The sequence below is a fragment of the Pongo pygmaeus genome, chromosome 1, assembly GCF_028885625.2.
Source record: "Pongo pygmaeus isolate AG05252 chromosome 1, NHGRI_mPonPyg2-v2.0_pri, whole genome shotgun sequence".
NCBI lineage: Eukaryota > Metazoa > Chordata > Mammalia > Primates > Hominidae > Pongo > Pongo pygmaeus.
The window spans coordinates 47,870,617-47,884,911 of record NC_072373.2 but is presented as its reverse complement, the minus strand read 5'-3'; the positions used below and the strand labels follow the sequence as shown (position 1 = coordinate 47,884,911).

The window sequence follows — 14,295 nt, the reverse complement described above, 5'->3', positions numbered from 1 at the left end:
GAAGCCAGGATTAAGCATGGTGCTCTCTTCTGGTCTTAAAGAGTACTTGCTTCTCCATCTAACTGCAGTTCCTAGATTTTGTCCTATCATTTTGCAGACTGGACATGGAAAGGTTGAATAATTTACCCGGATTCTCTCAGCTGCAGGTAGTACCTGTTTACACTTTCTGAGTTTCCTTTATGAAAGTCCTTTTCTGTCCCTTCTGTGGGGTTGTCCTTGGCATGCTGGGGCTGGGAGCTGGATAGGATACCCTTCGTGGGAGACTGTGGGCAAGTAGAGGGTGACTCACAGGGTCTCCCAGTCTGTGTCCTGGTGGGTGGGCAGAGAATGGCATGAGCTAGATGAGGAAGAGGCAGGAGGCAGGCAAGCCCTGGGTGTGGCCCTCCAGGCCTAGGCCATGGGCAGCCACTGGAGAAGCAGAGGCGAGCTGGTGATAATTCCTTGGGCACACATGGCTTTCCTGCCCTTCTTCTGCTGGGTAGGATGGGGGTTGCTTTAGCTTATCAAATAACGGTAGCAAGTCATTAAAGTACAAATTAGAGAAAAAGATGAGGGAGTCATAGCAATTCCCTTGTAGAATAATTTCTTGTGGAAATTATTTCATTTATTGCAGAGCAATCCAGTAAGTCCTGGCTCCCATGGTCACTTCAAACTGGAGTTTTAGAAATCCATCAATGCTTAAGGGTCTACATTGACTTCTTATAGCTTAGGCTGTAACTGGTCCCAGACCACAGTCAAAGGTCAGGGAAAGGTCAGCAACAGCCATAAACAATTCCGTGTGGTTGCTTACAGCTTTCTCCACAGTATGGAAGGGTGGATCCCAGGAATCTCAAGGGAACTGGCCATGCTTTGGTGGTCTTTTCTGCCCAGAATGTCTTTTGTCTTCATCTTCATCCAATGCCAATTCACCCTTTGAGAATCAAACTGAGTATTTACATTGTACATAAATCTTTGCTCCCATCTGTAATCATTTTCCTAGCATACATTTTTAGATTTGGCATTGTTCCCACAGCAGTGTATGGGGGCCATATCCTCTTTTTTTTTTTTTTTTTTTTTGAGACAGTCTCACTCTCTCCTTCAGGCTGGAGTGCAGTGGTGCAATCTTGGTGCACTGCAACCTCTGCCCCCCAGGTTCAGGCAATTCTCCTGCCTCAGCTTTTTGAGTAGCTGGGACTACAGGCATGTGCCACCATGCCCAGCTATTTAGTGTGTGTGTGTGTGTGTGTGTGTATTTTTAGTAGAGATGAGGTTTTGCCATGTTGGTCAGGCTGGTCTCAAACTCCTGACCTCAGTTGATCCGCCTGCCTCAGTCTCCCAAAGTGCTGGGATTACAGGTGTGAGCCACCGCACCCAGCCTCATGGCCATATACTCTTACCAACACTGGATATTTTAATTTTCTGCAATATAGTATATTTGATAGCAACAAATGATAACTTATTTAATTTGCATCTCTTCAATTTCTAATAGTCTTTGGTTTTTGTTTTGTTTTGGCCAGTTGTATTTATTCTTTTGCAGATTTCTTGTTCACAGGGTCTCACTCTGTCGCCTAGGCTAGAGTACAGTGGCATGATCTCAGCTCACTGCAACCTCCACCTCCCAGGCTCAAGCCATCCTCCTGCCTCAGCCTCCCAGGTAGTGGGACTACAGGCACACACTACCATGCCTAGCTAATTTTGTTTTTGTTTTTTTAATTTTTTGTAGAGATAAGTTTTCACCATGTTGCCCAGGCTGGTGTCACCATGTTGCCCAGACTCAAGGGATCCTTCCCCCTTGGCCTCCCAAAGTGCTAGGATTACTGGTGTGAGCCACCGTGCCCCGCCTGCCCTTTATTCCATGGGGTGTTTGCTTTCAAATATTGATTTGGTAGAACTCCCTATATGTAAAGGTATTAATTCCTTGTTTTTCATACGTGTTGCAAGTTTTCTTTTTTTTTCTTTTTTGAGACAGTTTTGCTCTTGTCACCCAGGCTGGAGTGCAGTGGTGCAATCTCAGCTCACTGCAACCTCCAGCTCCCAGGTTCAAGCGATTCTCCTGCTTCAGCCTCCCGAGTAGGTGGGATTACAGGCGTGCCACCATGCCTGGCTAATTTTTGTATTTTTAGTAGAGACGGGGTTTCATCATGTTGGCCAGGCTGGTCTCAATCTCCTGACTTCAGGTGATCCATCCGCCTCGGCCTCCCAAAGTGCAGGGATTACAGGCGTGAGCCACTGCGCCCAGTCTGTTGCAAGTATTTTTACAGTTTATTGATGTCTCAAACCTTTTGAAAAGGTTTTTTGCCCATATAAAGATTTTAATTTTTATGCATTCACATCTATCAGTGTTTTACTTTATGATTTCTGCCTTTGATGTGGTACTTAGAAAGGCCTCTCCCACAACAAAATTATGGAAACGTTCATGCATGTGTTCTGAACATTTTTTATGGCTTCATTTTTTAACCTTTAACTCTTTAATCTATCTAGAATTGATTGTATGTATCTTTGTAAACTGCTTTAAATTCCCTTTGAAATGGAAGTGATTAATTCATTAATTAACATGGCAAGGAAGGGAAGCTGGTGGAGGGGGAAGGGTTGAAGATACAAGAGAGAAGGGGGTAATTAATGAATCAAGGTCTGGAAAAGAAGAGATCAAGTGCTGTTGACAGGGCCTGCACAAGGAACCGCCTTGAACCAAAGGTGGGACACTCAGTCTCTTTTAGACAAGGGTGGCAGGAGGTGGCAGAGGTCAGCTTTGCCAGGGGGGAGGTGGGTAGGGAATGGGCTAGAGAGGAAGACTGTGAGCCAAGTGACAAATGTCCAGTGACTATGGGGGTGGGGACAGTAGGGAGGGCCCAGAGAATGGCAGGAGCCTCAAGGGGCAGCATTTGCCAATTTACAAGTTTATGATCTGGCCCTCCCACCCTTGGGCCCCAACAGCACGTGGAAGAAGTTTGCACTGCACTGGAGAGTGTCCTATGAAGAGAGCCAGGGGTCGGCTGCAGTGATGAGAGGAGGAACATGCAGGGCAGAGGCCGAGAGCATAAGGAAACTTGCTTAGTGTGGAGGACATTCTAGACTCGGGGTACTAGGAAAGGCCTGAAGGGGAGGAGCTGTGAGAAGGAGAGTCTGTCCCTGATCAGTGAACAGGAACAGAGTCAAAGAAAGTTAAATGAAGCCCATTTGTACAGCACATTGCAATTCACAAAGCACTTTCCCATATGTGCTTGCAGATGAGCCTCATAACAGCTTTTCAGAGCAGAGAGGGAAAGGGATTTGCCCAGAGTCCAGCGGGTAGCCAGTGACCCAATCACAATGTGAACCAGGAGTGCCAGTGCCCAGCCTGGGTGCTCGAACCTCCCCACAGACCCCAACATCCTCTTTCTACACTCAAGGAGGGAAGCTTGTGGGGATGTGCCTGACGGTCTTTTTTTGCACTCTCCCCCTGCAGGACAGTAGCCCACCCTTCCAGCCTTGCAGACCATGAATGGGATGGCCAATGTGAATCCCACCAGCCGCCCTCACTACGCCTCCTCCATCCCGGTGCCTCGTGCCTCTTCCCAGACCAGGATTCCTACACCGGGCGCTTCTCCCCAGCTGCGGCCACGCCAGGCCGGCCTGGCCCTGAGCCCACAGAGAGCGGCCTCCCCCAGACTGGGAAAGGCTGCAGGTCCTTCTAGAAACTCCTCTCCTAGGGCCTTCCGGGGGAGAGGCTCTCCCAAGTTTGCTGGGGCGGTGAGGGAGTCAGCTGAGGATGGGGAAGGCCCCTCCAGCTCCCCATGGAATAGTCCCAGGACAACCCCGAAAGCAGCCCTCTCCAGCCGGACTGGATCCGGAAGAATTGCCGAGAGACAAGGCACCCAGGGAAAGAAGAAGAAAGCCCAGGAAGGGACTCCAGTCTGCCAGACCCGGGGCAGAAGCCCTTCTCGGACGAGCTTTCACGGAGAAGCTCAAATACCAGGGACTCCGGAAGGTCGGAAGCCTCCAAGCTGCCCAGGAAAAGACCAAAGAGATATAAACTACAAAAGTTCTGGGACCCCCAGGTCTTTGGAGCCTGATGAGGGGACAGCTTCATGGGCTTCCTCTCCAGTCTGCAGCCCAGTGCAGGGCAAACGCCCCTCTCCCTCTCCGGGGGCCATTAGCTTCTCCTCAGTCCATCAGCAGGGTCAGCCAGTCACAGCCACGGTGGCCCCCTTCCAGTACAGGTGAGCTGGGAAGCAGGCAGGGAGGGAAGGGGGAAGAGCCATGCTGGGACCAAGGGGCAAGCCGGAAGAGGACAGGGACCCTGATGATCAGTGGCTGGTAAAGACCAGAGGGCCCCAGGCGATACAAAAAGAAGTTAGGTAGGTGGAGGCCTACAGAGTTGGGGGCTTGGAGAGCTGAGATGGGATTGGGACCATAAAAGGGGATGCTGACTGAAGCTCTGATCTTTCTCGACTCTGGGGAATCCACAACAAAAAGAGGCTCATAAGGAGGGTACCCCTAAAATGTCCATTTTTGCTCTCTGGAACAATATACAGATTGGGATGTCGTGGAAACTTAAGCAGCTAGATACATAGGCAGTGTCAATCTCACCCAATTCATTGTGGGACATTTGCCAACATTGTGAGTTAGACCAACTCTATTGGCTTGGGCACTGCGCCTTTACTTAGTAAGTAAAATCTACGCTGCTTGTTACACTCATAATACCTTGTACCTGTCTGTCTGTCTCTCTCACTCGCTTGCTCACTCCACTTGCTATAGTGCCTTGTGCATATCTGCTTATGTGCCTGGCATATCAGGAATTAGTAACGCTTCTTAGACAGACAGGTGTTGCCATCATTGCTGGTGGAGGTGGCCAGTCCAGTATTCACAACAAGATGGCCAACAAGCTAGTATCTCTAGCTTTTTTCAGACACTGCAAGTTGATTGCATAGAAAAACAAACGCTTAGTCAACTATGCTTTTTTTTTTTTTTTTTTTGAGATGGAGTCTCACTCTGTCGCCCAGGCTGGACTACAGTGGTGCGATCTCGGCTCACTGCAACCTCCGCCTCCCAGGTTCACGCCATTCTCCTGCCTCAGCCTCCCAAGTAGCTGGGACTACAGGCACCCTCCGCCATGCCCGGCTAATTTTTTTTTTGTATTTTTAGTACAGACAGGGTTTCACTGTGTTAGCCAGGATGGTCTCGATCTCCTGACCTCGTGATCCGCCCACCTCAGCCTCCCAAAGTGCTGGGATTACAGGCGTGAGCCACCGCACCCAGCAAACTATGCTTTTTTTTTTTTTAAATAAAAATATAATTATACTAAAATGACTTCAGTAAGTACACTAAATTTTAATTACTAATTATTATATAGTTTAGAAATGCCCAAATGCAAATTAAGTATCTTCCTGACTAAACTAACTTCCTATATTTTTTCCCCTATGCTAATGGAAGGAGAAATCTCACTTATATTTTGGGCATAGAAAAGCTTGTACATCATCCCCTACACACCAGGGACCTCTGAGGCATCAGAGCAGCTGGAGGTGGGGGTAGGGAACCACTAGGAGCTTTAACCTTCAGCAGAAGGCAACTTGTGTGTCTTAATCTCTGAAAAATTGAATGCAATTTAATATTACAGGACTAGGCCTTTGGAGTTCAGGACAAGGAAGTGAATGGTCCCAATGCACTCTGCACGTGTTTAGGCTTCATTTAGACTGTTACATTCAGTTGTGAACACCACATTTTAAAAGGACATAGACACACAAAAACACATGTAGAGCAAGACTGACTTGTTGCTGGGGGATCAAAAAAGGTGTTATAGGATGATGAAAGGAACTGAAGAAGTTTGCTTTGGAAAGGGAAGGCTTAGAGAGGGTCTGAGCACTGTTTTCAAATATTTGAAGGGCTGTCATGTTGTAAGGTGAATTAGATTTACTTGGTGCAGCTCCAAAGACCTGACTCATCACCATGGTGGTTAGAAGTTAGTTCAAGACAGATTTGAGGCTCAAGAGGAAGAACTTTCCAAAAAGTAGAGAGGATTACAAATTGACAGGAAGGCAGTGAACTCCCTGTTATTGCAAGAATTCTGACTTCACAGCCAAAGGGAGGTCTTACCAGGGTGACCCCTGGCTCTCAAAGCAGATCTTCTGCCTGACTGTACTGCCTGCAAAGTGCACCGATGCTTCTTTTCCTAAGGGGAAATTCACTTATGTCCCCTTGTGACTTTCTTTACTTAGATTCTGAAGCTGATGAGAGAACTCAAGAAACAGAAATGCAGGGCAGGCCTTCCTTTGAATGGCCTTTTTCCAATTAGTAAAATGTTTCCCTGGTGACTCTTTGACTTTCTTCTCCTATCTGATTCCCTTCATTTTGAATTCATTCTTTGGGAAAAGTGTCTAGGCATTAAATTGTTTTAAGATTTTACATTATCTACCTTACAAGTCCCCTAGTATATTCAGAACCTGACATTTTCCAAAGAGGTCAGAATTCTTCATCCAAATATTTTAATGCAGCTTAAACAGAACCATGTTTCCTTCATTCAGCAAACATTTATTGCATGTTTGCATTTTAAACAGAAATGGAAATGTGTCACACCACCCTACCACCTCCTAGACCCTGCCCCTTTCAGGCTCTGGATTAGGGTTGGAGAGAGGGTCATGGCACAAAGACCTGACTCATCACCATGGTGGTTAGAAGTTAGTTCAAGACAGATTCGAGGCTCAAGGGTGAGATTAGGACCAAGGACACTCTGAGATGCTGCAGGCCAATGGGTAGGCACCCAGCACACCCTGCAGGGCCTAGAGCTGCTGCCATGGCAGCTCTGCCAAGGGCCAGGCTGGGCCACACTTCCAAGCTTCATAGCCAAGGAGGTACCATCTGCTCCCTAGAATCCACAGATATTGTGTTTTCGTGGAAATCTCTCCTCCCTCCCTGCCACCCGCCTCAGCACTTCAGCCTTCTGCAAAGCCACAGTGGAATGCAGAAGCCGAGGTCACCTGCTTCCCTCCCCATCTCCAGCCTGGTCATGCCTGACCTGCTTCTCTAGGGAATGAATCTTGCAGCCATCTTCTCCTCTGCCTCATCCTCCACAGCCCTCTCTTTTCAAGGGCCTTGTTGTGGCCTTCCCAGTGAAGCTTATCTCCTCCCATCCATCACTTCCCTTTGGACCTAGAGAAGGTGCAATCCCCTGTCCACTCTCAGGAGACCCTGGTCTCACACATCTAATTCCATCACATCCTCAACCTCATCCCTCTCTGCTATCCTGGAAAACAGCCACAGCAGCTTCACCACAGCCCTTGCTGACTTTTCCCAACTGCCAGTGCACCCTTTACCACCTCCCTAACCCCCAACAGTTCTCTTCTTCCTGCATTGGGTGGGCCTTGGGTTGGACTTCAATTGGAAGTATGGTTAATGGTATCAGGAGCGTAGGGTTACTGGTGTCACTACTGCAATTTTCTTCTCTCTGGTTCAACCTCTGCCTGATTTCTGGCATTCACAGTGCTGTCCACTCAGGCTGAGAAGTGATGGCGGACATGGAGGCCTGGCCATGTTTGGAGAGATGGAGGCAGATGTGGATAAAAATACAGAGCCGACTGAAATTAGAGATAAAGCCTGCCTTCCTCAATGTTTTTGCCGTTGGAGTTTCTGGCCCATATGACTGATGTAACCTCACCCACTCTTGCATCATATTAATGGCAGCAATAATCATGACTGTAACTATTTTTTTTTTATTTTTAGTTTTTAATTTATTTACTGGAGACAGAGTCTTTCTTTGTCCCCCAGGCTGGGGTGCAATGGCACAGTCATAGCTCACTGTAACCTCAAACTTTTCGGCTCAAACAATCTTCCTGCTTCGGCCTTCCGAAGCTCTTGGATTAACAGTTGTGAACCACCACCCTGGCCTATTCCTATTTTTCGTTTTCTTTTTTTTTTTTTTGAAATGGAGTCTCACTCTGTCGCCCAGGCTGGAGTGCAGTAGCACGATCTCGGCTCACTGCAACCTCCACCTCCCTGGTTCAAGCGATCCTCCTGCCTCAGCCTCCCGAGTAGCTGAGATTACAGGCATGCACCACCAAGCCTGGCTAATTTTTGTATTTTTAGTAGAGGCGGGGTTTCGCCATGTTTGCCAGGCTGGTCTCAAACTCCTGACTTCAAGTGATCCACCTGCCTCGGCGCCCCCACCCCAAGTACTGGGATTACAGAAATGAGCCACCATGCCTGTCTGCCTATTCCTATTTTTAACACTGGTTATTGCATACCTGCTGTGGCCCAGACACTGTGCTTAGCTCTTTACATATACGATGTTAATCAATGAAACAGTTGACACATGATATAGAATTCCTTCTCCCCAGTAGAATGTTCTGTTACTTTCTCACCAATATGTTGCATCCCCTACTTCAAAATCCCAGGTCCATTCTAATTTCTTCCAAGAAACCAACCAACCCGTCTTTCTTTATCCCTTGGCACTCGTGTACTTGGACAGACATTTAATTGACAATAAAAGCCTGGTGCAGTGGCTCACACCTGTAATTCCAGCACTTTGAGAGGCCGAGGTGGGCAGATCTCAAGCTCAGGAGTTTGAGACCAGCCTGGATGACATGGCAAAACCCCATCTCTACAAAAAATATGAAAATCAGCTGGGTGTGGTGGCTTGAGCCTGTAGTCCCAGCTACTTGGGAGGCTGAGGTGGGAGGATCACTTAAGCTCAGGAAATCAAGGCTGTAGTGAGCTTTGATCACACCACTGCGCTCCAGCCTGAGTAACAAAGTGAGACCCTGTGTCAAAAAAAAAAAAAAAAAAGAGAGACAGACAGTAGTACAGGGTAATTGTCCCCATCATACCAAGCACCCCTGGGGGCCAGGATGAGGCCTCCTGCTTTCTCTAACGACACCCCACCTTGCCCTATCCCCAGCATTCACCTGAGGGGCCTGAGATACAAAAGAGCTTAGCAGTGCCTAAATAGCTTAGAAAAAGCTGAGCAGAAGCAGCAAACACCTCACAACCCTAGACTGTAAAACTGATCCCAGCCTTGGGGGAGCATCTTTTCACCCCATGATGGAAGCCGGACCCAGACAGGAGAAGAGATCTACTCCAGGTTATACGGTGAGTTAATGGTAAAATTGAGCCCAGAGTCCTGGCCATCTAGGCATTGAAAAAAGTGAAAACTGGAGAGACAGAAAGACAAATCTCAGTGGCACTGGAAACTCTCAGGGTTCCATGGCCCAGCCCTTCAATTTCCCCTCCTGCTTGCACAGCCCTCCCCTCCCCCTCCTGCCAAGCTGCCAAAGGCTCCATTTAGCTGGAGACAGCGGGCGGATGGGTGGGCGGGCCAGCTCCCAGAGCCTAGGGTAATTACCTATAATGAAAGCTCCCACAGCCTTTGTTCCTGGGAGCAACTGTACGGTTGAGGTTGTGCTCAGAGGTCTGTGCGCACTTGGGAGCTGGTGCCCAGAGACCTCACCCTTCCTTCCTGCTACCACAACGGGCCCAGCAAGAGACTTGTCCTCCCAGGAGTCACTGGGATTGCAGCTGAGCCTACTCCTCTTTCTTTCCTGACCTACCAGCTGCCTGGACTACGAGCAAGCCCAAAGCCTGTGTGCCCCCTGAGCTACCAGGAATCAGTGACTTCAGCTTCAGAGGGAGCTCTTCCCTGTGTGTATGTACATGGCTGTACATACAGGCTTATCCTGAGGGCAAGGATCATGGCAAGACAAAGGACCCAAGGCCTGGAGTTGCTAGGGTATCCCTCTGCCCTATAAGTGATAACGTTCCTGGGAAATGGGTAGATTGTAGAACGTCAAGGGGTGACAAGCATCAGGCATCCCAGTGTCCTGTGGGGCTCCCTGCCTGGCGCAGCTTTGCACAGAAGGCCTGCTGCCTGCTGGAGGGCAGGCATGTGCACATACCCATCAGGGAGGGGCTGGCCCTGAGTGGTGCAGGGCACTATCAGAAAAGAAGAACCAAGTTCTAAGAGGGTTTTCTCAGCCCCATGGAGGGGCTTAGAGACCAGGACACCTCTACCATGAGTGACTACCCTTTCTTGGTCCCACAGGTTGCAAACTGACCAGAAACCTGGCCCCCTCTCCCAGGGCAGCTGGGCCCTTGATGGCTATGCTGAGCCCCTCCATGAGACTGAGGAGAGCTTCTCCTGCATGGGTAAGTGATCTGGGGGAGACTTCCTCCTAGGGTCGGGAGACCACTGTGCTAGAGCTGCCTACATGGAAGAAGTGACCTAGGCTGGATGGGTCCATCTCTTGACAAGGAGACGTCAACCTGTGACTTGTACTTTGAGTTTTCATCATGCTTGACTCAACCCAGGGTTGGTCCATCAAACCCAGGAGCCCTTTAGGGGCAGCATAGAGAAGTGGCCAGGGGGTGCCATGTTTATCTGATGCCTAGGCTATGGGAGTCACTGCATGTGTGTGTCATGTGAGAAGTCGTGACACAAAGGTAACAAGCTGGGAGTGACAGCCAGGTTCTGAGTGGTGCCCAGGTTGAGAAATGAAGGTGATGGAATTAGGGAGGCAGGCCAGAGCCATCTGGCTTGCTGCCTGACAATGCTTCCCCTTCCAGGACCACTTTTAACAGGCCACTCCCACACATGTCCCCTTCCCTGTGTCATCCTGTAGTCATGAGATATCACCTGAGCCTCAGGCATGTGAGATTCACCAGGAAGATCCCTAAATTTCAAATACAGCAATATTCCATAAGGGCAGAGACACAGACGGTCTCAGGTGCATCCTCAGGTGCTCAGTGTCTCTGAATAAATGAATGATGCATGGATGAGTGAGTGTCTTGGGTACCATAGGTCAGGCCCTAAGTGGGTCAGATTCAAAACTCAGCAACACTTACGGACGTGTGTTGATTTTCCTACAACATTAAAAAAGTATCTAAAGGATGGCTATGATTCACACCAGGGGTACATGAGGCTGCACACTACAGGGAACCAGGTCAATCCTTTACTTTCCCAGACAAAGGGAAACTTGCCTCAACAAAATAATAAATTTCCTTTTCACAAACCTGAGATTGTCCAGAGGGTTTGTCTCCCAGCTTTGTCTCGGTGCCCTGCTCCAGCGGGCCAAGCTGGGGCTTAGAACACAGCCTGACCCTGAGATCATTGGACAGGATGGTATACTGCTTCTGTCTTCTCTGTGCCCCGCTGGGCAGGTGGCCGGATATCCCTTCTTGGCCTGGGAGCTGGGACCTTTTGAGCCCTTTCTAGGCCTGGTCTATAGCAGTGGTCTTGGAGCCACTGCAACCCTAAAAACAGAGCAGCAACACTCATTCTTCCATGACAAGCCTGTGGAGGAGGGTTATGGGTTAAGGACTCGACATTTGCAAAGCAAGCCATCTCCTTCCACAATAAGTATACATGCAAGAGAACCAGGGCATGGCAGGGGACAAAAGGAAACCAAATTTCTCTGGCACCGAAAAGCCATCAGAATTAGAATGTGGTAACCAGGAAACTATGTGGAGCTCTATTTTTACATTTGCAGTTTTGTTAGCGTAATGGCTTCCTCATGTGGATGCCACATTGTTAGAGCCTAATGATCTCCATGCACCTAACCCAGGGCTCGTTCACGATTATTATCCGATGAGTTGATGAGAGGTCTTTTACTTTTAACGTCTGTTGCAGACTAGCATTAGGAATCCCCCAGGCTTGTCAGCTGGAAGACCACCCTCACTGGTTAGATGTGAAACTGTCTGCTAGATCACGGTTGGGTTCCTCTGGCGGGACAGAGTGCCAGGGAACCTTTGGAGGAGGGTTTTACCAGAAAAGTGAGAAACACTGGCTTTCTCCAAGGCTCTAGGGAAGAGGAGCAGAGTTCACTGCACTGCCTCTGTTCTGGTGCTAGCTAGTTGTCATGGTGACCCATCTCTGCCGAGGATACGCCGAGCTCTTTGATGGGTTGGATGGGGAGATTTCGGATTTGCCTGCCTTGTGGAAGAGGCTGTGCTCTTCTGAGCTTGAAGAAACCAGAGAAGAGAGGAAGAGAGGAGGCAACTGAAGGGTTTCATTTTATGCCTTGCCCTCTCACTCCTAAAGTCACCTGGGGCATGACGTGACTCATTCATTCATGTATTCTTTCATTCAATCTACAAACCATCAGTGAGTGTTTGCCTTGTGCTGAACACTGTGTTTGACACTGGGGTAAAAGACAAATAAGACTTTGACCTGCCTTCAAGACGTTCACAGCCCAGGGATTCACTCCAGTAAGACTTATCCAGAGAATTTGTTGGGATCCCAGAAGCTGTGCCCAGTGACCTACCCCTATAGGGGTTGACAAGGCAGCCAGTCAGTCCTGCCTCCCTTGCTAGGCCCCATGGCATGAGGAGGGCACCGAGCTTATTATCCCATTTTATAGAAGGAGAATTGGGTGCTTTGGAAAGTACTCCATCAAATATTTATATAATTCACAGAATCCAGCATAGTTATTTCACAGTTATTGATCATGTTATTTCCATATCAATTTGTAGATGGCTGGGGGTTTGGGGCCTTTTTTTGAAGCTCATGTATCTTCCCTTCCTGACCATGAACTCATCTTGCCCCCCATCACCTAGCACAGTGCCTGGTGGTCAGGGTTTGGTGAAGGTATGATTTGAATGAATGAGTAAGGAATCCAATGTAAGTGGTTGTAGAGCTCTAAAATTTATCCTCTATGAGCCTGTTTCTTCTCTACCAGCTGAGAAAGACCAACCAGTCTTTCTCTGCTCCTTTCCCAATATGCTTCTCTCTGTCCTCCAAGCTCACTGAATGGGTTTGGAGGGTGAGTGCAGAGTCTTTGAGGGGAGCAGGAGAAGGCCAAAGAGCTTTCTCAGCCTTGTGCCACTTTCTTAATCTGCCTGGACTCTGGGCATAGAGTCCAAACAAGGCTTTCTAGTATTTATATAGCAGGAGGAGAATTTCCCATGATGACTTGCCTCCAGCCTGGGGCACTAGGGATGTTCTTCATATATCCTGAAGGCCATCCACCAGCAGCTGCTCCTTCTGCCTCTGCCCTGGGGCAAATGTGGAAATGCCCAGCCCACCAATGTTTGTACATGTGCCCTGACCCTCCCTGGCTCATCTGATTCTGTTGGTGACAACCCAGCGCTGGTCCCATCTGCTCACTCTCCCTTTGGTTGCAGTCAGCACTGGGTAGTGCACAGACCACCATCAGATCTTAATTTGGACAGCCAAGAGAAGCCAAGGCTGACATTACCGCGTGCCCATGTGTGTGAGGCTGTGTGCAGGAGGACTGGCAAAGGTTGCCCCAATGCTTATGCAGATTCTTTAATGACTTCCACTTTGTGGCATGTTTGAATGAGCACTAAGTGGACCCACAATGAAGGGATTTTTTTCTCATCATAGCATGTGTCATCGGGAACAAGCCAGAGCCTCCTCCCTGCCTCCTTCTCACACAAGGGTTGATATATATAGAGAATGGGTGGGGCAGTGTGGAGTATGGCCTCATACTAGGGCTGTTTTGTTTTTCTTCTTTCTTCTCCCTCATTGAGCTGGCTCCATCTTTAAGCCACAGTGAGGTTTTTCATGCCTTATGGATTTGAAATAGAGAGAGCAGGGATAGAGTCTTCGTTCTAAGAGAACTTGCAAAGCTAGCGGGCCCGGGGCAGGAGCAAGGAATGGTAACTACTCTCTGGGAGAGGAGTTTGTTCTGGGGGTTTCAAACCAAATCCAAGTATTCCTGGACTACAAATGACTTGCATCAAAGAACATAGGAAGTCAAAGCTCTAACAAACTTTATAGATCTCCCAAATTTGGCCTCATTTTCAATGAGGGAGAGATGAGACTCAGAGAAGAGAAGTGACTTGCTCAGGACTGCATAGGAAGTTAGCAGGTGAACTAAACCAGGACCACTGCTTTCTGACTCCTTAAACACTAAAAAGAACTAAATGGTAATAATGACTATCACTTATTGAATACCCTACTATGTGCAGGGCATAGTGCCAAGTGCTTTACATAAAGTCCTTAATGAATACCTTATACAATCCTTTGAAGGTGTTATTATTACTCTGTGTTATGGATAGGAAACTCAGGCTCAGAAGGGTTATATAAAACCTGTCTGAGGACATCCAACTAGGAGGCTGTGCCAGGATTCCATCCCAGGCTTGTCAAAAGGCCACACTCTTCTCTTACTCCCTGCCTTCCCAACTGCCGCCAGTACTCACTCAGTCGCACACTGTCCAAGCTCAACTCAGCCTCCCTTAGCCTCTGCCAAGCAATGAGGAAGGAAATGGGATCAGTGAGCCACAGTCCCTGCTCACATCTCCCTCAATCTGAGCAGGTCCCAGGATGCCACTGGCATCCCTGTCACTCCAAACCTTCATTTCATGCTGAGTTCACACTGCTGTGTTCTT

At 48.5% G+C, this 14,295-nt stretch overlaps 1 protein-coding gene across 14 annotated transcripts in view; it reads left to right on the top strand.

The window, feature by feature from the left end:
- Positions 1–14,295, top strand: part of NAV1 (neuron navigator 1) — a 286,405-nt gene that overhangs the window by 80,692 nt on the left and 191,418 nt on the right. For 13 of the 14 annotated variants that reach the window (XM_054461909.2, XM_054461890.2, XM_063647264.1 and 10 more), the window contains 2 exons: positions 3,425–4,178; positions 9,989–10,092. In XM_054461909.2, the coding sequence (XP_054317884.1) occupies positions 3,457–4,178; positions 9,989–10,092 (826 nt within the window). In that variant the 5' untranslated portion in view covers positions 3,425–3,456. The remainder of the gene's footprint in view (positions 1–3,424; positions 4,179–9,988; positions 10,093–14,295) is intronic. The other variant, XM_063647313.1, reaches the window with a different exon arrangement.